Raw genomic sequence first — 24,588 nt, 5'->3', positions numbered from 1 at the left:
CTCTCCTAAAACCCCACCTGTTTCGTTTTGGTTGTTGGTCAGTGACTCTTCTGTTAGTTCCCCCTTCTGTTTGAGCGACACTATTTAGTTTTAGGGAACGTAACAATCACTATCAGTCTCACGTGTTACTCTGTGCTGCTTCCTATGAGCACACAGTCTCAAAGCTATATATGTTTTACTATAACCAAGTTGATGTGGCGGAGGTTTCAGGAGCAGAGTGTTATGGGAAAATGACTAGTTAGAAAGAAGCATGCAGTGGGTTTAGCAAAGGGACAGGGTCATATTGATATAACATATCACATGTAACTATTATTGTTATTGTTATTATAATTTGTGATATTATTATTATAATGATATTATTCTTTGATATGCTAGCTGGTATCAGCTACTTACTATTGGCTAAATAACTGAACTTAACTTTTGGTTCTAATTTAACTGAAATGAAACAAAGTTCCATCCTTCCTGTCACCTCATGATGAAGTGGTGGGCAATGGGTGTTTAGTCCTCACCCACCTGGAAGCCCTGGTGTGGTGGGAACAAACCCAATAAATAAATACATAGAATTACGGTCCCATGTCTAATTACCCAGCATTCCCCTCAGTGGGAGGCGTCACCAACGGAACAGAAGGCATTAATAATCAATCACAGACACAGAATGCACATGCAACACCTACAGTACCGACAGTGCAGAACACTGAAGGAGTCATGTATTATTGGCCCTTGGACTAATAATATGGCCTGGACTAATAATATGACCTGGACTAATAATATGACCTGTTCATTATTGTCTGGTGTTTCTGTGTAATTTCTTGCAGTTTGCTGTGCAGGAATATCACACTTGGAACTCAGATAGTTCAAGTATTCACTAGAAGTTTTGGCAAAGTGTTGTACTGTATCGTCAGAATACGTGTTGAAGGGTGGCGGCAGGTCATATTTGGTTGGAGGTGGATGGTGGGGATGGTATCAAATACAATTTGATTTGATTTGGTGGTGGATGGTCTTTCCCAAAAGGCTGAATCCCAGCTAAGTCCAAATAAATAAAATCTATAAAAAGGGCTTGGAATCGCTAACCCTGGCAATTTGACGGTGAACTCATGGATACACTCAATGGCTGCCAGTCTATCCATTATGCCATCATTGACTTGAATGGGGAGGTTCGTTCTGTAGATTATATTTATTTGGCAAAGTCACACAGCACCACCACCACCACCACTACCACCACCACCTCCTCCTCCTCCACCACCACCACCACCACCACATCCATCACCTCCTTCACCCCCACCACCACCACATCCACCACCTCCTCCACCACCACCACCACATCCACCACCTCCTCCTTCACCCCCACCACCACCACATCCACCACCTCCTCCACCACCACCACCACATCCACCACCTCCTCCTCCACCACCACCACCACCACATCCACCACCTCCTCCTCCACCACCACCACCACACCACCACCTCCTCCTCCTCCACCACCACCACCACCACCACTTCCACCACCACCACCACCTCCACCACCACCACCACCACATCCACCACCTCCTCCACCACCACCACATCCACCACATCCACCACCTCCTCCACCACCACCTCCACCACCTCCACCTCCACCACCACCTCCACCACCTCCTCCACCACCACCACCACATCCTCCACCTCCACCACCACCACCACCGCATCCACCTCCTCCACCATCACATCCACCACCTCCTCCACCATCACATCCACCACCTCCTCCACCACCACATCCACCACCTCTACCACCACCACCACCACCACATCCACCACCTCCTCCACCTACACCACCTCCTCCACCACCACCACCACCACATCCACCTCCTCCACCACCACATCCACCTCCTCCACCACCACCTCCATAGCCGCCGCATGATACGTGGTAGGAGAGAGAGAACAATGGTTCTTCTGCACAAAGACAACAGAGTGATCTCTTTCTGTAGTGCTCTATCTCTTCCTCCTCTCCCTGAAGTCAGCCAGCCTGCTGCTGGGTTTTCAAATGTCTCTTGTTTTTCTTTTTCTTTTTGAAGCCGAACCTGCCAATGGCAGAGCAGACCTAGCTGGTAATTGAAAAGGAAGTCTGGGACTGTGAGACGTTCGACATGGGTGGACTATTTCCGTTGCTTTTCCTGTGTAATTGAAACTTGAACGTACATACATACACACACACACAGACACACACACACACACACACACACATGCATCCTCGCACAAACACCACACACGTATGACTGTAAGTCGCTTTGGATAAAAGTGTCTGCTAAATGGCATATTATTATTATTATTATTATTATTACATGCATCCTCACCACACACATACACTCGCACACACCTCACACACACATGCACACACACACACACACATTCCCAAACCCCCTACCAGTCCCCACCAGTCCCAGCCACCTACCATCATGACTGGCAATAATGACATGTCACACACATGACTGCAGTCTATCTTGATTGGGCCTGATTACTGCAGTAGTAAACTGCTAAGAACATGTGCACAACTGGGTCCTAATTTATCAACCCTGCGTACATTTGTTACTAAATTCTGGCGTACGTGGAGATTCTAGGAGTTATTATTGGGATTTATCAAACTGTCGCACGCAACATATCCGCATATTTTCATTGATAAATCAGGCATTGTATTATTATTATTATTATTATTATTATTAATATTAATATCATTATTATTATTATTATTATTATTATTATTATTATTATTATTATTATTATTATTAGCCTAAAACCCTGCCTGGAAAACGCCCTCCATTCACTTTGTATGGTAACAAAATGCTCTCATTTGCTGTATAATTTGAAGATCTTGGAACTGGGTCGTGATAGTTCCTAAAAGAAAGCACGATGGAAAATGTGTTCACATTTCTTTAGATGTGTGGGCAGAATGTTGCAGTGACAATTTACAAGTAAACGTTACAGCCCACGCTATGCAAAAGACAAATTGTTATTCAATATTTTGTTTTATCAATAGATGATTGTGTTTCCATCTCCTGCCTTGGTATAGGCTCGGAGATTAAATAGGCTATGATAGCACAGCAGTACTGTAGCCTACGCATACTGTCGCATACTGTCGCATACTGTCGCATACTGTCGCATACTGTCACATACTGTCACATACTGTCGCATACTGTCGCATACTGTCACATACTGTCAAGGCTACAGGTCTATTTATTGTCCAGCATGCTCGGCTGTTGAATGAGCGATTGGTAAATGGTAGCCTACTATTTGTCGTGTAGCGGGAATAATTTAAACCAGTTATGTCAGAAAAGGAAAGACATGTCCTGCAATATGATTATGATTTAGGCCTATATAATAAAAGTAAAATAAACATATTAGACGACATGCTGCTATGCGATCTCCATACCAACGACTAATGCATCTGTTTTATCACTAGGCCTACGCTTGAATGTTTTTATTGGTCTATCATTATTATAATTCCTGTCTCATCAAACACCTCCCATTTCCCCCCTCACGCATGGTTTGAGATTTGCATGGAGATACACACATTTTCCCATCACGTTAAACATTTATAAATACCGACCCCTGGAGGGAAAACTTGAGCACGCAAGGTTTAGAGTAATTTTTGTGCGCACACACCTTTGATAAATGAGGCCACCGGGAGCTCAAATGAACCAGAACGAGTATTTGTTCAACATACACTAGCTATCAGATGCATATTTCTCCCTGTGGATTTAGTGTTCTTCATACTCTTCTAAAATACCTACATGAACGTGTTCATGTGAATATGTAGTAGTGTTAGAGGCCTATAAAACGACACATTTGTTGTAGTTTCTCTTGCTATCTTTTATGTAAAACGTGTCTCTATTTGACTGAGTAGATTGCGTTGCCTGATCTATTGATTACAGTTCAGCAGACCGCTGTTGCAGGTTATTAATTGCAGGTTGAGCCACGCTCACATCGGACCGAGCTCCGCCGCTGCCTGCCGCAATCACTGAATAAAGGAATAATATTTCACGTGGAAGACGTTATTGTATCTAACCATGCCTCTGAGTGACTTGCTACGTGTGTACGGACCACACATTGTACTGTATTTACTTTTTTGGCATTGGCTCCGGTTACTGTTTATATGGTGGCCAAAAGTGCGTTTACAGAGACAAGGGAAAGAAGGTGCATGTTGCGGGAGACAAATAGGACTGCTATCAGCTCGAGCTGCGCTCAACCTGTAAACATTTACACTCCCCAGCTGTTTGGATGTGTCTGTGACTCTAGGCAACATGTGTGAGTAATTTGGCCGAGGGAATCAGGGTTTGGGACCTGAGCCTGGAGGGGGGAGAAAACACAAGGATGATGAAGGAACCTGTGTTTGGCTTGTAACACTAGAACAGAATAGGAAAATAATAAATCAATCAATCATGACATGCCTGTCAATTCCCGCCATGTGGCTACCACATAAATGCTCCTTGGGATTGGGAACATGTATGTTCAGGTGGGGTTCCAGGTTTCTTCTGTGTTAGAAGTCTACCATAGATTAACCCATACTTCGTAAGTCATTTTTATAATTTTTATAAGCAATCCAGTAAGAAAATTATTCAAATTTTAGAGTAATGGATCATGGATTTCATTTGAACAAGTAATGATTTGTAATTGTTAGATAGATATAAATGTCAGATTAAGGATTGACACTTTCATTTTGTAATTGTGATTGAAATGTTAATTGTATTTTCACACATAAGAATAAGGAATGTTGAATAAGGAAATGTGTATACATTTGGGATTTCAGTTTTTAATCTGACAGGATGACAGCGTTGTTTTACCCAGCCTGCCTGGCGATTGGCACACAAGCGGCAGTGCAGAGCGTGAATTGTGTTCCGTGCTTCAAAATTGTCCAAGTGACTTTCCACCTGCTGAAAACATTTCTCCATGTCATTAAATTATTGACATCATTTTGACCGTGCTACCATCCCCTCATTCCTTTTCACTTGTTTTTATTTCCCTTGTGTCTATGATTAATGTCTGACGTCAAACATTAGAGTGAACAGGCATCAGCAAATGCAAGATCATGGAAGGCCTTCCGATAGCTCTCATCTGGATGGGAAAATTACCCTATAGGGAATTGGCTACTCACCAGAACGTTTGACTGATGCATTGTGAAATAAAGGTGAAATAAATTTTAAAAAACACCCGATGAATCAAGTACCCTTTCTCTGCCAAGAAAGCTCTCTGGCCTTCCAGACAAAATGATGTCCGCGGAAAAGCTTTCCATTCTAAATGTATCGGAAGAGCATTAGGAAGATTGTATTTTTCTGGCAGGTAGAACATGGCTCCCTGAAGTTAAATATCTGAAGTTAAATAAATGTCACTGATTCTATGAGGTCAAATGGCTTTTACAGGCGCCCTAATCTAGATCATGCCAGTGTATCTGCGGATCACATGCGAGCCAAGACCGCTTGTTCAATTCATACGTTCTGCACTTGATAAGGTCAGGCACTCCAATGATTCATTTAGAGATTATTGGTTTTCTGTACTTGCATTATGGGTCAACACATTGGTTATTTATTAGGCTTTTTTTTTTTATATTTAGGTTAAGGAGGGAGTAAAAAATAAAATACTTTCAATCTATCGAAGAGAAGACATTCGAAACAGTTTCCAAAATATGTATTTTTTTTAATTGCTTCCTACGCAATCAGTAGCACACATGAAGATTGTAGAATCAACATGAGGCTGCTAAAAAAGGTCTGGTCCTCAGCCTGTCATGGTGGTGCAGGTGATTAAAGGCTGATCTCTGTCTAGTGAAAGACAACCAGTGCTATCTTACTGGACTCATTAATCAGTCTAAAGTTAATTAGTGAGAGAATCAGCTGGGTTCTATTAATCACCGCCCAACCTGACCGTGACTGTGTGACTTATTTCTCCTCCTTTTTCTTCTCTCTTTCCTTTTACCCGTTTCTCACTTTCTTACTCTCTATCTTTTGATTTCATTTTCAGAGACGTCGAGGCTCGGGGGTGTTTTGTGCCAACTGCCTGACCACCAAGACCTCGCTGTGGAGGAAGAATGCCAACGGGGGATATGTGTGCAACGCGTGTGGCCTCTATCAGAAGCTCCACTCGGTAAGGCTGGGTGGGGGGGAGCTTGGAAAAACACAGGAGGGAGTATGTTTGTGTGTGTGTGTGTGCATGCGAGAAGGGGTAAGCTGCCACACCACACCACACCAGCCCACCCACTAAAATAAAATGGTGACCTTACCGTGAAATGCTTACTTACAAGCCCTTCACCAACAATGCAGTTTTAAGAAAATTAAAAATTAAAATTAAAAAATAATAATAATTACCGGTACTGAGTCAATGAAATTAGTCAATGAGGTTAGTCGAGGTAATTTGTATATGTAGGTAGGGGTAAAGTCACTGTGCATAGATAATCTATTTGTAAGTCGCTCTGGATAAGAGCATCTGCTAAATGACGTAAATGTAAATGTAATAATAAACAGCGAGTAAAAACAAAGGGGGTGGGAGGTTGATTAATTGTTCAGCAGTCTTATGGCTTGGGGGTAATAGATGTTAAGGAGCCTTTTGGACCTAGACTCGGCACTCCAGTACCGCTTGCCGTGCGGTAGCAGAGAGAACAGTCTATGACTTGGGTGACTGGAGTCTTTTGACAATTTTTTGGGCCTTCCTCTGACACCGCCTAGTATATCGGTCCTGGATGGCAGGAAGCTTGGTCCCAGTGATGTACTGGGCCGTACGCACTACCCTCTGTAGCGCCGAGCAGTAGCCATACCAGGTGGTGATGCAACCAGTCAGGATGATCTCGATGGTGCAGCTGTATAACTTTTTGAGGATCTGGGGACCCATGCCAAATCGTTTCAGTCTCCTGAGGGGGAAAAGGCATTGTCGTGCCGTCTTCACGACTTTCTTGTTGTGTTTGGACCATGATAGTTTGTTGGTGATGTGGATACCAAGGAACTTGAAACTCTCGACCCGCTCCACTACAGCGGCGTCGATGTGAATTGGGGTGTGCTTTTCCTGTAGTCCACAATCATCTCCTTTGTCTTGCTCACGTTGAGGGAGAGGTTGTTGTCCTGGCACCACATTGCCAGGTCTCGGACGTCCTCCCTATAGGCTGTCTCATCGTTGTCGGTGATCAGGCCTACCACTGTTGTGTCGTCAGCAAACTTAATGATGGTGTTGGAGTCGTGCTTGGCCACGCAGTTGTGGGTCAACAGAGAGTACAGGAGGGGACTAAGCACGCACCCCTGAGGGGTCCGCGTGTTGAGGATCAGTGTGGCAGATGTGTTGTTGCCTACCCTTACCACCTGGGGGCGGCCCGTCAGGAAGTCCAGGATCCAGTTGCTGAGGGAGGTATTCAGTCCCAGGCTCCTTAGCTTAGTGATGAGCTTTGTGGGCACTATGGTGCTGTCGTCAATGAACAGCATTTTCACATAGGTGTTCCTTTTGTCCATTTGGGAAAGGGCAGTGTGGAGTGCGATTGAGATTGCATCATCTGTGGATCTGTTCGGGTGGTATGCGAATTGGAGTGGGTCTAGGGTTTCAGGGATGATGGTGTTGATGTGAGCAATTACAAGCCTTTCAAAGCACTTCCATGGCTACCCACGTGAGTGTATGGGGGCGGTAGTCATTTAGGCAGGTTACCTTCGCTTTATCTGGCTCAGGGACTATGTTGGTCTGCTTGAAACATGTAGGTATTACAGACTTGGTCAGGGAGAGGTTGAAAATGTATGTGAAGACACTTGCCAGTTGGTTAGCGCATGCTTGGAGTACACATTCTGGTAATCCGTATGGCCCCGCAGCCTTGTGAATGTTGAATAGTTTAAAGGTCTTGCTCACATCGGCTACGGAGAGCATGATCACACAGTCGTCCGGAACAGCTGGTGCTCTCATGCATGCTTCAGTGTTGCTTGCGTCGAAGCGAGCATAAAAGGCATTTAGCCCGTCTGGTAGGCTCACGTCACTGGGCAGCTCACGGCTGGATTACCGTTTGTAGTCCGTAATAGTTTGCAAGCCCTGCCACATCCGATGAGGGTCAGAGCCGGTGTAGTAGGAATCAATCTTTGCCTGTTTGATGGTTTGTCTGAGGGCATAGCAGGATTTCTTATAAGCGTCCGGATTAGTGTCCCGCTCCTTGAAAGCGGAAGCTCTAGCCTTTAGCTCGGTGCGGATGTTGCCTGTAATCCATGGCTTCTGGTTGGGATATGTATGTACGGTCACTGTGGGAACGACGTCGTTGATGCACTTATTGATGAAGCCGGTGACTGAGGTGGTATACTCCTCAATGCCATTGGATGAATCCCGGAACATATTCCAGTCTGTGCTAGCAAAACAGTCCTGTAGCGTAGCAACCGCGTCATCTGACCATCTGTATTGAGCGAGTCACTGGTACTTCCTGCATTCGTTTTTGCTTGTAAGCAGGAATCAGGAGGATAGAATTATGGTCAGATTTGCCAAATGGAGGGCAAGGGAGAGCTTTGTACGCGTCTCTGTGTGTGGAGTAAAGGTGGTCTAGAGTTTTTCCTCTGGTTGCCCATGTGACATGCTGGTAGAAATTAGGTAAAACTGATTTAAGTTTGCCTGCATAACAGTCCTGCTTCTGGATGAGCATTTTCTTGTTCGCTTATGGCCTTATACAGCTTGTTGAGTGCGGTCTTAGTGCCAGCGTCGGTTTGTGGTGGTAAATAGACGGCTACGAAAAATATAAATGAAAACTCTCTTGGTAGATAGTGTGGTCTACAGCTTATCATGAGGTACTCTACCTCAGGCGAGCAATACCTCGAGACTACCTTAATATTAGACATCGCGCACCAGCTGTTGTTGACAAATAGACACAATATATTGTTTCGAACGGAGCTCATCCAGTTTATTCTCCAGTGATTGCACGTTGGCCAATAGAACGGATGGTAGAGGCGGGATACCCACTCGCCGACAAACTCTCACAAGGCACCCTGATCTGCGCCCCTTGTATTTCCTTATCTTCTTCATGCGAATGACGGGGATTTGGGCCTTGTCTGGGAGCAACATTATATCCTTCGCGTCAGACTCATTAAAGAAAAAACCTTCATCCAGTTCAAGGTGAGTAATCGCTGTTCTGATATCCAGAAGCTATTTTCGGTCATAAGAGACGACAGCATCAACTTTATGTACAAAATAAGTTACAAACAATGCGAAAAAAAAAACACAAAATAGCACAGTTGGTTAGGAGCACGTAAAACGGCAACCATCCCCTCCGACGCCATTCCCTCATAAGTGTTATCAGGACACTGTTGCTGTTCCACCCCTCTTCCTCCCTGGGTGACTGGTGCGCCTCTCAGGGCCTGGGGGAGGATGGGGTAAGTGGTGCAACTGTGCCACTTACAGTGGGGAAAAAAGGATTTAGTCAGCCACCAATTGTGCAAGTTCTCCCACTTAAAAAGATGAGAGAGGCCTGTCATTTTCATCATAGGTACACGTCAACTATGACAGACAAATTGTGGAAAAAAAATCCAGAAAATCACATTGTAGGATTTTAATGAATTTATTTGCAAATTATGGTGGAAAATAAGTATTTGGTCACCTACAAACAAGCAAGATTTCTGGCTCTCACAGACCTGTAACTTCTTCTTTAAGAGGCTCCTCTGTCCTCCACTCGTTACCTGTATTAATGGCACCTGTTTGAACTTGTTATCAGTATAAAAGACACCTGTCCACAACCTCAAACAGTCACACTCCAAACTCCACTATGCCCAAGACCAAAGAGCTGTCAAAGGACACCAGAAACAAAATTGTAGACCTGCACCAGGCTGGGGAAGACTGAATCTGCAATAGGTAAGCAGCTTGGTTTGAAGAAATCAACTGTGGGAGCAATTATTAGGAAATGGAAGACATACAAGACCACTGATAATCTCCCTCGATCTGGGGCTCCACTCAAGATCTCACCCCGTGGGTTCAAAATGATCACAAGAACGGTGAGCAAAATCCCAGAACCACACGGGGGGGACCTAGTGAATGACCTGCAGAGAGCTGGGACCAAAGTAACAAAGCCTACCATCAGTAACACACTACGCCGCTAGGGACTCAAATCCTGCAGTGCAAGACATGTCCCCCTGCTTAAGCCAGTACATGTCCAGGCCCGTCTGAAGTTTGCTAGAGTGCATTTGGATGATCCAGAAGAGGATTGGGAGAATGTCATATGGTCAGATGAAACCAAAATATAACTTTTTGGTAAAAACTCAACTCGTCGTGTTTGGAGGACAAAGAATGCTGAGTTGCATCCAAAGAACACCATACTTACTGTGAAGCATGGGGGTGGAAACATCATGCTTTGGGGCTGTTTTTCTGCAAAGGGACCAGGACGACTGATCCGTTTAAAGGAAAGAATGAATGGGGCCATGTATCGTGAGATTTTGAGTGAAAACCTCCTTCCATCAGCAAGGGCATTGAAGATGAAACGTGGCTGGGTCTTTCAGCATGACAATGATCCCAAACACACCACCCGGGCAATGAAGGAGTGGCTTTGTAATAAGCATTTCAAGGTCCTGGAGTGGCCTAGCCAGTCTCCAGATCTCAACCCCATAGAAAATCTTTGGAGGGAGTTGAAAGTCCGTGTTGCCCAGCGACAGCCCCAAAACATCACTGCTCTAGAGTAGATCTGCATGGAGGAATGGGCCAAAATACCAGCAACAGTGTGTGAAAACCTTGTGAAGACTTACAGAAAACGTTTGACCTGTGTCATTGCCAACAAAGGGTATATAACAAAGTATTGAGAAACTTTTGTTATTGACCAAATACTTATTTTCCACCATAATTTGCAAATAAATTCATTAAAAAATCCTACAATGTGATTTTCTGGATTTTTTTTCTCATTTTGTCTGTCATAGTTGACGTGGTACCTATGATGAAAATTACAGGCCTCTCTCATCTTTTTAAGTGGGAGAACTTGCACAATTGGTGGCTGACTAAATACATTTTTTCCCCACTGTAGCTCTGCTATTGGTGATCTGGTAGTAACCCTGCCTCTGTCTAGAATTCCCTAGCTACCCACAGATCCAAAAGCACCTGACTCTAAAGGGGGCCCAAAAGCTGAAACCTCACTAAAAGTTCACACATGCTCCTCTCACAGACATGCAGGCTTTACCCATCACACATTTATCAGTGGAGGAAGCGGAGGACCATCCTATTCAGTGAATAAAAAATAGAAATAGTGAAACAAAAAAGTATTTTTTAGATACATTCCGGAGGATGTCCTCCAGCCAATCAGAGCTTTTTGCAGCATGAACTGGCATGTTGTCCACTCAATCAAAGGATCAGAGAATTAATCTAACACTGAACGCATAAGCTACAGCTTGCTAGCACTGCAGTGCATAAAATGTGGTGAGTAGTTGACTCAAAGAGAGAGAAAGACAATAGTTAAACAGTTTTGAACAAATGAATTCCTTCAAACATTTAATTCATGAGAGCGAGAGAGCGCACTAGCTATATTTTGTTGTATTTTCTTCTTCTTAGTTTACCTTTCACTTACTTAGCTAGCTAATGGAACTAATTTAGACTACTCAACAACCTGACTCAAACAGAGAGGAATGCTGTTTATTTTAACTAGGTGGCTAAGGCTATCCAACAGTTGTAGTTTGTTGATGATAATGTTACTATGGTGACAACGATGTAGGCTGTGTAGCGGTTAGCGGTTATGGTATGAATGTTTGCCTTGGAGAGTTTCTTTTTGCCTGGTCACAGACAGCGAAGGGAAAAGGTGAGAGGAGGAGAGCGCGTAGATGCTAGAAGGAATTCTACAACGAGCAAAGTCATGATGCTGTATGTGGCTGCTATGTGATGTATTCATTCCGCCGATTCTGTTGCAAAACGTTTCTCAAACAGAAGCAAATGGAACGAAATGGGATGGACCTACCTGAATTTGTCCGGTAGAAACTCTCGTTTTAGCTTTGCAACTTTTTGGACTAATGATTACACCGCAGGTCAGCTAGATACAGGCAAGAGTGTGCATGGCGGTATTGAATGTGTTACTGTCTGTCACCATTACTCCAATTTGTCTTTCGACCTGTGCACCTATGTTGTAAACTTTAATTCATAGGCTAGGTTGTAGCAACCTCATGATGGGTACAGGGAAAATTTTAGTATCATGTAGTAGCCTAAACCTATCGATGTTATATTGAGCTGTTCTCAAACGGCACCAACCGCCACTGACCTGTATGATAGATCTAGTCTCTCTCTCTCTCTCTCTCTCTCTCTCTCTCTCTCTCTCTCTCTCTCTCTCTCTCTCTCTCTCTCTCTCTCTCGCTCTCTCTCTCTCTCTCTCTCTCTCTCTCTCTCTCTTTCTCTCTCTGTCTCTCTGCTCTCTCTCTTTCTCTAGCTCTCTCTCTGTTTTTCTTTCTCTCAATTCAATTCAATTTCAATTTAAAGGCTTTATTGGCATGGGAAGCAGACAGTGGGGGAAAAAGTATTTAGTCAGCCACCAATTGTGCAAGTTCTCCCACTTAAAAAGATGAGAGAGGCCTGTAATTTTCATCATAGGTACACGTCAACTATGACAGACAAAATGAGGAAAAAAAATCCAGAAAATCACATTGTAATGAATTTATTTGCAAATTATGGTGGAAAATAAGTATTTGGTCAATAACAAAAGTTTCTCAATACTTTGTTACATACCCTTTGTTGGCAATGACACAGGTCAAACGTTTTCTGTAAGTCTTCACAAGGTTTTCACACACTGTTGCTGGTATTTTGGCCCATTCCTCCATGCAGATCTCCTCTAGAACAGTGATGTTTTGGGGCTGTCGCTGGGCAACACAGACTTTCAACTCCCTCCAAAGATTTTCTATGGGGTTGAGATCTGGAGACTGGCTAGGCCACTCCAGGACCCTGAAATGCTTCTTACGAAGCCACTCCTTCGTTGCCCGGGCGGTGTGTTTGGGATCATTGTCATGCTGAAAGACCCAGCCACGTTTCATCTTCAATGCCCTTATGATGGAAGGAGGTTTTCACTCAAAATCTCACGATACATGGCCCCATTCATTCTTTCCTTTACACGGATCAGTCGTCCTGGTCCCTTTGCAGAAAAACAGCCCCAAAGCATGATGTTTCCACCCCCATGCTTCACAGTAGGTATGGTGTTCTTTGGATGCAACTCAGCATTCTTTGTCCTCCAAACACGACTGAGTTGAGTTTTTACCAAAAAAGTTCTATTTTGGTTTCATCTGACCATATGACATTCTCCCAATCCTCTTCTGGATCATCCAAATGCACTCTAGCAAACTTCAGACGGGCCTGGACATGTACTGGCTTAAGCAGGGGGACACGTCTGGCACTGCAGGATTTGAGTCCCTGGCGGCGTAGTGTGTTACTGATGGTAGGCTTTGTTACTTTGGTCCCAGCTCTCTGCAGGTCATTCACTAGGTCCCCTCGTGTGGTTCTGGGATATTTGCTCACCGTTCTTGTGATCATTTTGACCCCACGGGGTGAAATCTTGCGTGGAGCCCCAGATCGAGGGAGATTATCAGTGGTCTTGTATGTCTTCCATTTCCTAATAATTGCTCCCACAGTTGATTTCTTCAAACCAAGCTGCTTACCTATTGCAGATTCAGTCTTCCCAGCCTGGTGCAGTTCTACAATTTTGTTTCTGGTGTCCTTTGACAGCTCTTTGGTCTTGGCCATAGTGGAGTTTGGAGTGTGACTGTTTGAGGTTGTGGACAGGTGTCTTTTATACTGATAACAAGTTCAAACAGGTGCCATTAATACAGGTAATGAGTGGAGGACAGAGGAGCCTCTTAAAGAAGAAGTTACAGGTCTGTGAGAGCCAGAAATCTTGCTTGTTTGTAGGTGACCAAATACCTATTTTCCACCATAATTTGCAAATAAATTCATTAAAAATCCTACAATGTGATTTTCTGGAGAAAAAAACATCTCAATTTGTCTGTCATAGTTGACGTGTACCTATGATGAAAATTACAGGCCTCTCTCATCTTTTTAAGTGGGAGAACTTGCACAATTGGTGGCTGACTAAATACTTTTTTTCCCCACTGTATGTTAACATTGCCAAAGCAAGTGAAGTAGATAATAAACAAAAGTGAAATAAACAATCAAAATTAACAGTAAACATTACACTCACAAAATTTCCAAAAGAATAAAGACATTTCAAATGTCATATTATGTGCAAATAGTTAAAGTACAAAAGGGAAAATAAATAGACATTAATTTGGGTTATATTTACAATGGTGTTTGTTCTTCACTGGTTGCCCTTTTCTTGTGGCAACAGGTCACAAATCTTGCTGCTATGATGGCACACTGTGGTATTTCACCCAATAGATATGGGAGTTTATCAAAATTGGGTTTGTTTTCAAATTCTTTGTTGATCTGTGTAATCTGAGGGAAATATGTGTCTCTAATATGGTCATACATTTGGCAGGAGGTTAGGAAGTGCGGCTCAGTTTCCACCTTATTTCGTGGGCAGTGTGCACATAGCCTGTCTTCTCTTGAGAGCCAGATCTGCCTACAGCGGCCTTTCTCAATAGCAAGGCTATGCTCACTTAGTCTATACATAGTCAAAGCTTTCCTTAAGTTTGGGTCAGTCACGGTGGTCAGATATCCTGCCACTTTGTACACTCTGTTTAGGGCCAAATAGCATTCTAGTTTGCTCTGTTTTTTTGTTAATTCTTTCCAATGTGTCAAGTAGTTATCTTTTTGTTTTTTCATGATTTGGTTGGGTCTAATTGTCTCTCTGCTCTCAGCTCTCTCTCTCTCTCTCTCTCTCTCTCTCTCTCTCTCTCTCTCTCTCTCTCTCTCTCTCTCTCTCTCTCTGTCTCTCTCTCTCTCTCTGTCTCGCTCTCTCTTTCTCTCTCTCTCTCTTTCTCTCTCTCTGTCTGTCTCTCTCTCTCTCTACATCTCTCTCTCGCTCTATCTCTCTATCTTTATTCTCTCTCTCTCTCTCCCTCTCTACATCTCTCTCTCTCTCTCTTTCTCTCTCTCTCTCTCTCTCTCTCTCTCTCTCTCTCTCTCTCTCTCTCTCTCTCTCTCTCTCTCTCTCTCTCGCTCTCTCTCTCTTCCCCTCTCCCCCCTCTCTCTCTCTCTCTCTCTCTCAATTTCAATTAATTTCAATTTAAGGGCTTTATTTGCATGGGAAAAATACGTTAACATTGCCAAAGCAAGTGAAGTAGATAATTAACAAAAGTGAAATAAACAATAAAAAGTGAACAGTAAATATTACACTCACACAAGTTCCAAAATAATAAATACATTTCAAATGTCATATTATGTATATATGCAGTGTTGTAACGATGTAAAAATAGTTAAAGTACAAAAGGGAAAATAAATAAACATAAATATGGGTTGTATTTACAATAGTGTTTGTTCTTCACTGGTTGCCCTTTTCTTGTGGCAACAGGTCACAAATATTGCTGCTGTGATGGCACACTGTGCGATATCACCCAATAGGTATGGGAGTTTATGAAAATTTGATTTGTTTTCAAATTCTTTGTGGGTCTATGTAATCTGAGGGAAATATGTGTCTCTAATATGGTCATACATTTGGCAGGAGGTTAGGAAGACTGTACATAGTCAAAGATTTCCTTAGTTTTGGGTCAGTCACAGTGGTCAGGTATTCTGCCACTGTGTACTCTCTGTTTAAGGCCAAATAACATTCTAGTTTGCTCCGTAACAGTAGCGGAGGCTATAGTACAGGAGGTACCGGTACAGAGTCAATGTACGGTACCTCCTGGTTGGGCTCTAATTGTGTTGCTGTCCTGTGGCTCTGTGGGGTCTGTTTGTGGTTGTGAACAGAGCCCCAGGACCAGCTTACTTAGGGGACTCTTCTCCAGGTTTCTGCTTTGTTATGGAAGGTTTGGGAATCACTTTCTTTTAGGTGGTTGTAGAATTTAACGGCTCTTTTCTGGATTTTGAAAATGTGCGACTATCGTCCTAATTCTGCTCTGCATGCATTATTTGGTGTTTTACCTTGTACACGGATGATGTTTTTTGTAGAATTCTGCATGCAGAGTCTCAATTTGGTGTTTGCCCCATTTTGTGAATTCTTGGTTGGTGAGCGGACCCCAGACCTCACAACCACGAAGGGAAATGGGTTCTATAACTAATTCAAGTATTTTTTGCCAGATCCTAATTGGGATGTCGAATTTTATGTTCCTTTTGATGGTGTAGAAGGCCCTTCTTGCCTTGTCTCTCAGATCGTTCACAGCTTTGTGGAAGTTACCTGTTGTGCTGATGTTTAGGCCGAGGTAGGTATCCATTTTTGTGTGCTCTAGGGCAACGGTGTCAAGATGGAATTTGTATTTGTGGTCCTGGCAACTGGACCTTTTTTGGAACACCATTATTTTTGTCTTATGGAGATTTACTATCAGGGCCCAGGTCTGACATAATCTGTGCAGAAGATCTAGGTGCTGCTGTAGGCCGTCCTTAGTTGGGGACAGAAGCACCAGATCGTCAGCAAACAGTAGACATTTGAATTCTAGTAGGGTGAAGCCGGGTGCTGCAGACTGTTATAGTGCCCTTGCCAATTTGTTGATATGTACGTTGAAAAGGGTGGGCCTCAAGCTGCATCCCTGTCTCACCCCACGGCCCTGTGGAAAGAAATGTGTGTTTTTTGCCAATTTTAACCGCACACTTGTTGTTTGTGTATAAAGATGTTATAATGTTTTTCCCTCAACATCGCTTTCCATCAATTTGTATAGCAAACTCTCATGCCAAATTGAGTCAAAAGCGTTTTTGAAATCAACAAAGCATGAGAAGTCTTTGCCTTTGTTTTGTTTGTTTGTCAATTAGGGTGTGCAGGGTGAATAAGTGGTCTGTTGTACGGTAATTTGATAAGAAGCCAATTTGAAATTTGATCAGTACATTATTTTTACTCTCTTGCCCTCTCTCCCAATCCGTTCACACATTCACTCAGTCAAAGGGTGTGACCTCGCTCTCTCTCTCTCTCTCTCTCTCTCTCTCTCTCTCCCCTCTCTCTCTCTCTCGCTATATCTCTCCATGTCTCTCTCTCTCTTGCCCCATCTCCCAATCCGTTCACTCATTCACTCAGTGAAAGGCTGTGACCTCGCACTCTCTCGCTCTCTCTCGCTCTCCCTTGCTCTCCCGCTCGCTCGCTCTCCTATCTCTCTCTCTGTCTCTCTCTCTCCTCTCACTCTCTCTTTCTCTCTCTCTCTCTCGCTCTCTCTCTCGCTGTATCTCTCTCTCTCTCTCGCTGTATTTCTCTATGTCTTTCTCTCTCTCGTTCTCTCTCCCCATCCGTTCACACATTACCTCAGTCAAAGGCTGTGACTTCACTTTGTGGTGACACTGATGCAGAAAGAAGTATAATGGGAATGTAACATGGGAACGTAATGATCATAATGACGTACAGTAGATATGCCTCTATCCATGGGAATGAAACATGGGAACTTATGATCATAATGATGTACAGTACATATGCCTCTATCCATGGGAATCTAACATGGGAACTTATGATCATAATGATGTACAGTAGATATGCCTTTATCCATGGGAATCTAACATGGGAACTTACGATCATAATGATGTACAGTAGATATGCCTCTATCCATGGGAATGTAACATGGGAACTTATGATCATAATGATGTACAGTAGATATGCCTCTCCATTTGGGGTTGTGCTCAGTGGAATTTGTCATTGTTTGACTTTAGTAAAACGAGTTTGACTTTAGTAAAACGAGTTTGACTTTAGTAAAATGATGGAAAGTATTTTTTTTGTCTCTGTGGACTTGTAATTGAGGATGAGATGGCTCAATAGTTTAGATTTAATGTATAGGTAATGTATAGATGTTCATGGTGTTACAGACTTTATCATGTTATTCTGAAATAGGTCAACGTACTCAATCATTGAAGGTTTTTACAACTGGATTTAGTTCACAGGTCTTCACTACACTTCTTTCAGAATTCAATTTTTGTTTTGAATACACAAGCTGTAGATTTATTTATTAAACCACCATGGGCTGGAACTTTCCAAGATGAACTTCTCAATGCTCTTTGAAATTAAATAGTGTCTGGGCAAACATATGGGTAGGCAAATGTGACATCATGTGAGGAATTACCCCACGAAACAAGAAGGCCTTTGTCTACGTACTTCACTCATTTTTATGTTTAATCTCAGTAATTCAGTTACGACTGGGGTAGAGTCCACAAAGTCCGCCAGTCCTTTTAAGCCCAGTGTGTAGTGTTCTAGGCCGTGTTGCCTGGCCTGAAGGTGACTGGGGCCAACTGCCTGGGTGGCGGGGGGATCTACACAGGAGGCTCCCTCAGTCGGTGTGGTCGACTGGGCCAGAGAGAGAGAGCGACAAGCTCCAGAGAGCCCTGCTACAAGAGGCCCTTTCACTGGCCAGGCCACCTGGTGGTCTAAACCAGCTCCAGACCAGCAGACCAGGCCTACCACAATCAGAGGGAGAAAGAGAGAGAGAAAAAGACAGAGAGAGAGCAGAGGGAGGGAGGGAGGAGGGAGGAGGAGGGAGGGAGGGAGGGAGGGAGGGAGGGAGGGAGGGAGGATAAATATTCAGAGAGAGAGAGAGAGACGGAGAGAGAGAGAGAGGGAGGGAGGGAGGGAGGGAGGGAGGAGGGAGGAGGGAGGGAGGGAGGGAGGGAGGGAGAGACAGGCTCCAGAGAGCCCTGCTACAAGAGGCCCTTTCACTGGCCAGGCCACCTGGTGGTCTAAACCAGCTCCAGACCAACAGACCAGGCCTACCACAATCAGAGAGAGAGAGAGACAGTGCCACAACCCAATAATATTTCCCATTTAGTTTTGGCTTTCATACCATGTCATGTGTCTTCTCAGTCATGTTGAGACTGGTCTACTACTATTGCTTTAATGTATTGTCATTCTCATTAATATTGTTGTTGTAGTTGCTGTTAATGGTAATCCCATTTCCACTACTACTATTATTATTGATGCCTTATTGCTGTTGTCCCACCAATTTGTGTTTTATGTATACTTTGACAATGTACAGTAATTTAACTTGCCATGTCAATAAAGTCTACTGAATTGAATTGAAGAGAGAGAGAGAGAGAGAGAGAGATTTTCCTAAAATCACACACTCCCTGACTCTTATAATAATAAAAATAATATGCCATTTAGCAGACGCTTTTATCCAAAGCGATTTACAGTCATGTGTACATACATTTTTACGTATGGGTGGTCCCGGGGATCGAACCCACTACCCTGGCGTTACAAGCGCCGTGCTCTACCAGCTGAGCTACAATGGCACCCTCTTGGTATGTTAGATACTGTAGAACCTCACTCACTGTAGACTTCCTGTAGGTAGCTCAACACAGCTGGGGTTTTGTGTTATGAAAGACTGTGTGTCTCTGTGTATCATATCTCACGTATAAGTAACACATGCAAATTATAAAACATGGCATTGATTGAAAAACTTCTGATAACTGATACAGATTAGTAGTTATTATATAACAATACAGGATCTCTTTTGTCGCTGAGAATTTTCTTGCACAGCAGACATGCAAATTTATAGTGTAATTGAGTTTTTAAGAAGGCTTCTAAAGTTTGTAATTTCCACTTTGAAATTTCAGACTTGATTGTTCCTCCCTACAAAAATGTCCATTAATTATAATCCACATAATAACATCCTGTAGGTTCATGCTCTACAACATTCGGAGAGTACGACCCTGCCTTACACAGGAAGCGGCACAGGTCCTAATCCAGGCAATCCTAATCCAGGCACTTGTCATCTCCCGTCTGGATTACTGCAACTCGCTGTTGGCTGAGCTCCCTGCCTGTGCCATTAAACCCCTACAACTCATCCAGAATGCCGCAGCCCGTCTGGTGTTCAACCTTCCCAAGTTCTCTCACGTCACCCCGCTCCTCCGCACACTCCACTGGCTTCCAGTTGAAGCTCGCATCTGCTACAAGACCATGGTGCTTGCCTACGGAGCTGTGAGGGGAACGGCACCTCCGTAACTTCAGGCTCTGATCAGTCCCTACACCCAAATGAGGGCATTGCGTTCATCCACCTCTGGCCTGCTGGCTCCCCTACCTCTGCGGAAGCACAGTTCCCGCTCAGCCCAGTCAAAACTGTTCGCTGCTCTGGCACCCCAATGGTGGAACAAGCTCCCTCACGACGCCAGGACAGGGGAGTCACTCACCACCTTCCGGAGACATTTGAAACCGCACCTCTTTAAGGAATACCTGGGATAGGATAAAGTAATCCTTCTACCCCCCCCCCTTACCCCACCCCACCCCCCCAAAAAAACTAAAAAACTTTGTAAAGTGGTTATCCCACTGGCTATAAGGTGAATGCACCAATTTGTAAGTCGCTCTGGATAAGAGCGTCTGCTAAATGACGTAAATGTAAAAATGTAATAATTCACATTTCTGTTTCTGCTGGATTATATTCCTGCTGTAGCAAACTGGCTCAAATTAAGATCTGATATCTGTATATATTATGTTTGTGCACCAGGGGAATTTCATATATTTATTATCCTTTGCTCTTATGATTCACTATGAAGTTGGTGTTATAGCGATCCACCTTTAGACATGTTGAAAAGTGGTTGACGCCACTCTGGTCAAAAGTAGTGCACTATATAGGGAATGGGGTGCCATTGGGGACGCAACTCAGTGATACTCTGATCATCTATTACTCTGGTCTCTGTGCTCATCTTGACCTGCAGGTGTGCTTGTTATGTATTGCTAGTTGTTACTCCTCCTAGCTACTTGTTGATGAGGAGATATACTCTGCCATCAGGTTGAGTTGTATACCTGACACGATACATGCTCCACTAGCTGCTAATAAATGACTTGGAGAGGATTCAATTAAATTACTTGGAGAGGAATCTAATAAATGACTTGGAGAGGAGAGGGTTCTAATAAATGACTTGGAGAGAAGAGGATTCTAATAAATGACTTGGAGAGGATTCTAATAAATGACTTGGAGAGGAGAGGATTCTAATAAATGACTTGGAGAGGAGAGGATTCTAATAAATGATTTGGAGAGAAGAGGATTCTAATAAATGACTTGGAGAGGAGAGGATTCTAATTAATGACTTGGAGAGGAGAGGGTTTTAATAAATGACTTGGAGAGAAGAGGATTCTAATAAATGACTTGGAGAGGAGATGCATCTAATAAATGACTTGGAAAGTATCCTAATAAATGACTTGGTGAGGAGAGGATTCTAATAAATGACTTGGAGAGGGTTCTAATAAATGACTTGGAGAGGATTCTAATAAATGACTTGGAGAGAAGAGGATTCTAATAAATGACTTGGAGAGGAGAGGATTCTAATAAATGACTTGGAGAGGAGAGGATTCTAATAAATGAATTGGAGAGGAGAGGATTCTAATAGATGACTTGGAGAGGAGATGAATCTAATAAATGACTTGGAGAGGATTCTAATAAATGACTTGGAGAGGAGAGGATTCTAATAAATGACTTGGAGAGGAGAGGATTCTAATAAATGATTTGGAGAGAAGAGGATTCTAATAAATGACTTGGAGAGGAGATGATTCTAATAAATGACTTGCAGAGAAGATGATTCTAATAAATGACTTGGAGAGGATTCTAATAAATGACTTGGAGAGGAGATTCTAATGAATGACTTGGAGAGGAGAGGATTCTAATAAATGACTTGGAGAGGAATCTAATAAATGACTTGGAGAGGAGAGGATTCTAATAAATGACTTGGAGAGGAGAGGATTCTAATAAATGATTTGGAGAGAAGAGGATTCTAATAAATGACTTGGAGAGGAGAGGATTCTAATAAATGACTTGGAGAGGAAAGGATTCTAATAAATGACTTGGAGAGAAGAGGATTCTAATAAATGACTTGGAGAGGAGATTAATCTAATAAATGACTTGGAAAGTATCCTAATAAATGACTTGGAGAGGAGAGGATTCTAATAAATAACTTGGAGAGGATTGTAATAAATGACTTGGAGAGGATTCTAATAAATGACTTGGAGAGAAGAGGATTCTAATAAATGACTTGGAGAGGAGAGGATTCTAATAAATGACTTGGAGAGGAGAGGATTCTAATAAATGAATTGGAGAGGAGAGGATTCTAATAGATGACTTGGAGAGGAGATGAATCTAATAAATGACTTGGAGAGAAGAGGATTCTAATAAATGACTTGGAGAGAAGAGGATTCTAATAAATGACTTGGAGAGGAGATTCTAATAAATGACTTGGAGAGGAGAGGATTCTAATAAATCACTTGGAGAGGAGAGGATTCTAATACATGACTTGGAGAGGAGAGGATTCTAATAAATGACTTGGAGAGGAGAGGATTCTAATAAATGATTTGGAGAGAAGAGGATTCTAATAAATGACTTGGAGAGGAGAGGATTCTAATAAATGACTTGGAGAGGAGAGGGTTTTAATAAATGACTTGGAGAGAAGAGGATTCTAATAAATGACTTGGAGAGGAGATGCATCTAATAAATGACTTGGAAAGTATCCTAATAAATGACTTGGTGAGGAGAGGATTCTAATAAATGACTTGGAGAGGGTTCTAATAAATGACTTGGAGATGATTCTAATAAATGACTTGGAGAGAAGAGGATTCTAATAAATGACTTGGAGAGGATTCTAATAAATGACTTGGAGAGGATTCTAATAAATGATTTGGAGAGAAGAGGGTTCTAATAAATGACTTGGAGAGGAGAGGATTCTAATAAATTACTTGGAGAGAAGAGGATTCTAATAAATGACTTGGAGAGAAGAGGATTCTAATAAATGACTTGGAGAGAAGAGGATTCTAATAAATGACTTGGAGAGAAGAGGATTCTAATAAATGACTTGGAGAGGAGATTCTAATAAATGACTTGGAGAGGAGAGGATTCTAATAAATCACTTGGAGAGGAGAGGATTCTAATACATGACTTGGAGAGGAGAGGATTCTAATAAATGACTTGGAGAGGAGAGGATTCTAATAAATGATTTGGAGAGAAGAGGATTCTAATAAATGACTTGGAGAGGAGAGGATTCTAATAAATGACTTGGAGAGGAGAGGGTTTTAATAAATGACTTGGAGAGAAGAGGATTCTAATAAATGACTTGGAGAGGAGATGCATCTAATAAATGACTTGGAAAGTATCCTAATAAATGACTTGGTGAGGAGAGGATTCTAATAAATGACTTGGAGAGGGTTCTAATAAATGACTTGGAGAGGATTCTAATAAATGACTTGGAGAGAAGAGGATTCTAATAAATGACTTGGAGAGGAGAGGATTCTAATAAATGACTTGGAGAGGAGAGGATTCTAATAAATGAATTGGAGAGGAGAGGATTCTAATAGATGACTTGGAGAGGAGATGAATCTAATAAATGACTTGGAGAGGATTCTAATAAATGACTTGGAGAGGAGAGGATTCTAATAAATGACTTGCAGAGAAGATGATTCTAATAAATGACTTGGAGAGGATTCTAATAAATGACTTGGAGAGGAGATTCTAATGAATGACTTGGAGAGGAGATGATTCTAATAAATGACTTGGAGAGGAATCTAATAAATGACTTGGAGAGGAGAGGATTCTAATAAATGACTTGGAGAGGAGAGGATTCTAATAAATGATTTGGAGAGAAGAGGATTCTAATAAATGACTTGGAGAGGAGAGGATTCTAATAAATGACTTGGAGAGGAAAGGATTCTAATAAATGACTTGGAGAGAAGAGGATTCTAATAAATGACTTGGAGAGGGGATTAATCTAATAAATGACTTGGAAAGTATCCTAATAAATGACTTGGAGAGGAGAGGATTCTAATAAATAACTTGGAGAGGATTGTAATAAATGACTTGGAGAGGATTCTAATAAATGACTTGGAGAGAAGAGGATTCTAATAAATGACTTGGAGAGGAGAGGATTCTAATAAATGACTTGGAGAGGAGAGGATTCTAATAAATGAATTGGAGAGGAGAGGATTCTAATAGATGACTTGGAGAGGAGATGAATCTAATAAATGACTTGGGGAGGATTCTAATAAATGACTTGGAGAGGAGAGGATTCTAATAAATGACTTGGAGATGATTCTAATAAATGACTTGGAGAGAAGAGGATTCTAATAAATGACTTGGAGAGGATTCTAATAAATGACTTGGAGAGGATTCTAATAAATGACTTGGAGAGAAGAGGGTTCTAATAAATGACTTGGAGAGGAGAGGATTCTAATAAATGACTTGGAGAGAAGAGGATTCTAATAAATGACTTGGAGAGGAGAGGATTCTAATAAATGATTTGGAGAGAAGAGGATTCTAATAAATGACTTGGAGAGGAGAAGATTCTAATAAATGACTTGGAGAGGAGAGGGTTTTAATAAATGACTTGGAGAGAAGAGGATTCTAATAAATGACTTGGAGAGGAGATGCATCTAATAAATGACTTGGAAAGTATCCTAATAAATGACTTGGTGAGGAGAGGATTCTAATAAATGACTTGGAGAGGGTTCTAATAAATGACTTGGAGAGGATTCTAATAAATGACTTGGAGAGAAGAGGATTCTAATAAATGACTTGGAGAGGAGAGGATTCTAATAAATGACTTGGAGAGGAGAGGATTCTAATAAATGAATTGGAGAGGAGAGGATTCTAATAGATGACTTGGAGAGGAGATGAATCTAATAAG

General features: G+C 42.4%; 1 protein-coding gene across 1 annotated transcript in view; it reads left to right on the top strand.

Moving 5' to 3' along the window:
• The window catches only part of LOC121585807 (zinc finger transcription factor Trps1-like), a 192,799-nt gene that overhangs the window by 153,386 nt on the left and 14,825 nt on the right, over positions 1-24,588 (top strand). Inside the window, exon 6 of the mRNA XM_045226583.1 lies at positions 5,986-6,108. Within this exon, the coding sequence (XP_045082518.1) occupies positions 5,986-6,108 (123 nt within the window). The remainder of the gene's footprint in view (positions 1-5,985; positions 6,109-24,588) is intronic.

This window comes from Coregonus clupeaformis, chromosome 17 (genome assembly GCF_020615455.1).
Source record: "Coregonus clupeaformis isolate EN_2021a chromosome 17, ASM2061545v1, whole genome shotgun sequence".
NCBI classification, from domain to species: Eukaryota; Metazoa; Chordata; class Actinopteri; order Salmoniformes; family Salmonidae; genus Coregonus; species Coregonus clupeaformis.
Note: the sequence above shows the minus strand (reverse complement) of the source record. Positions and strands in the feature narration are given on the sequence as shown.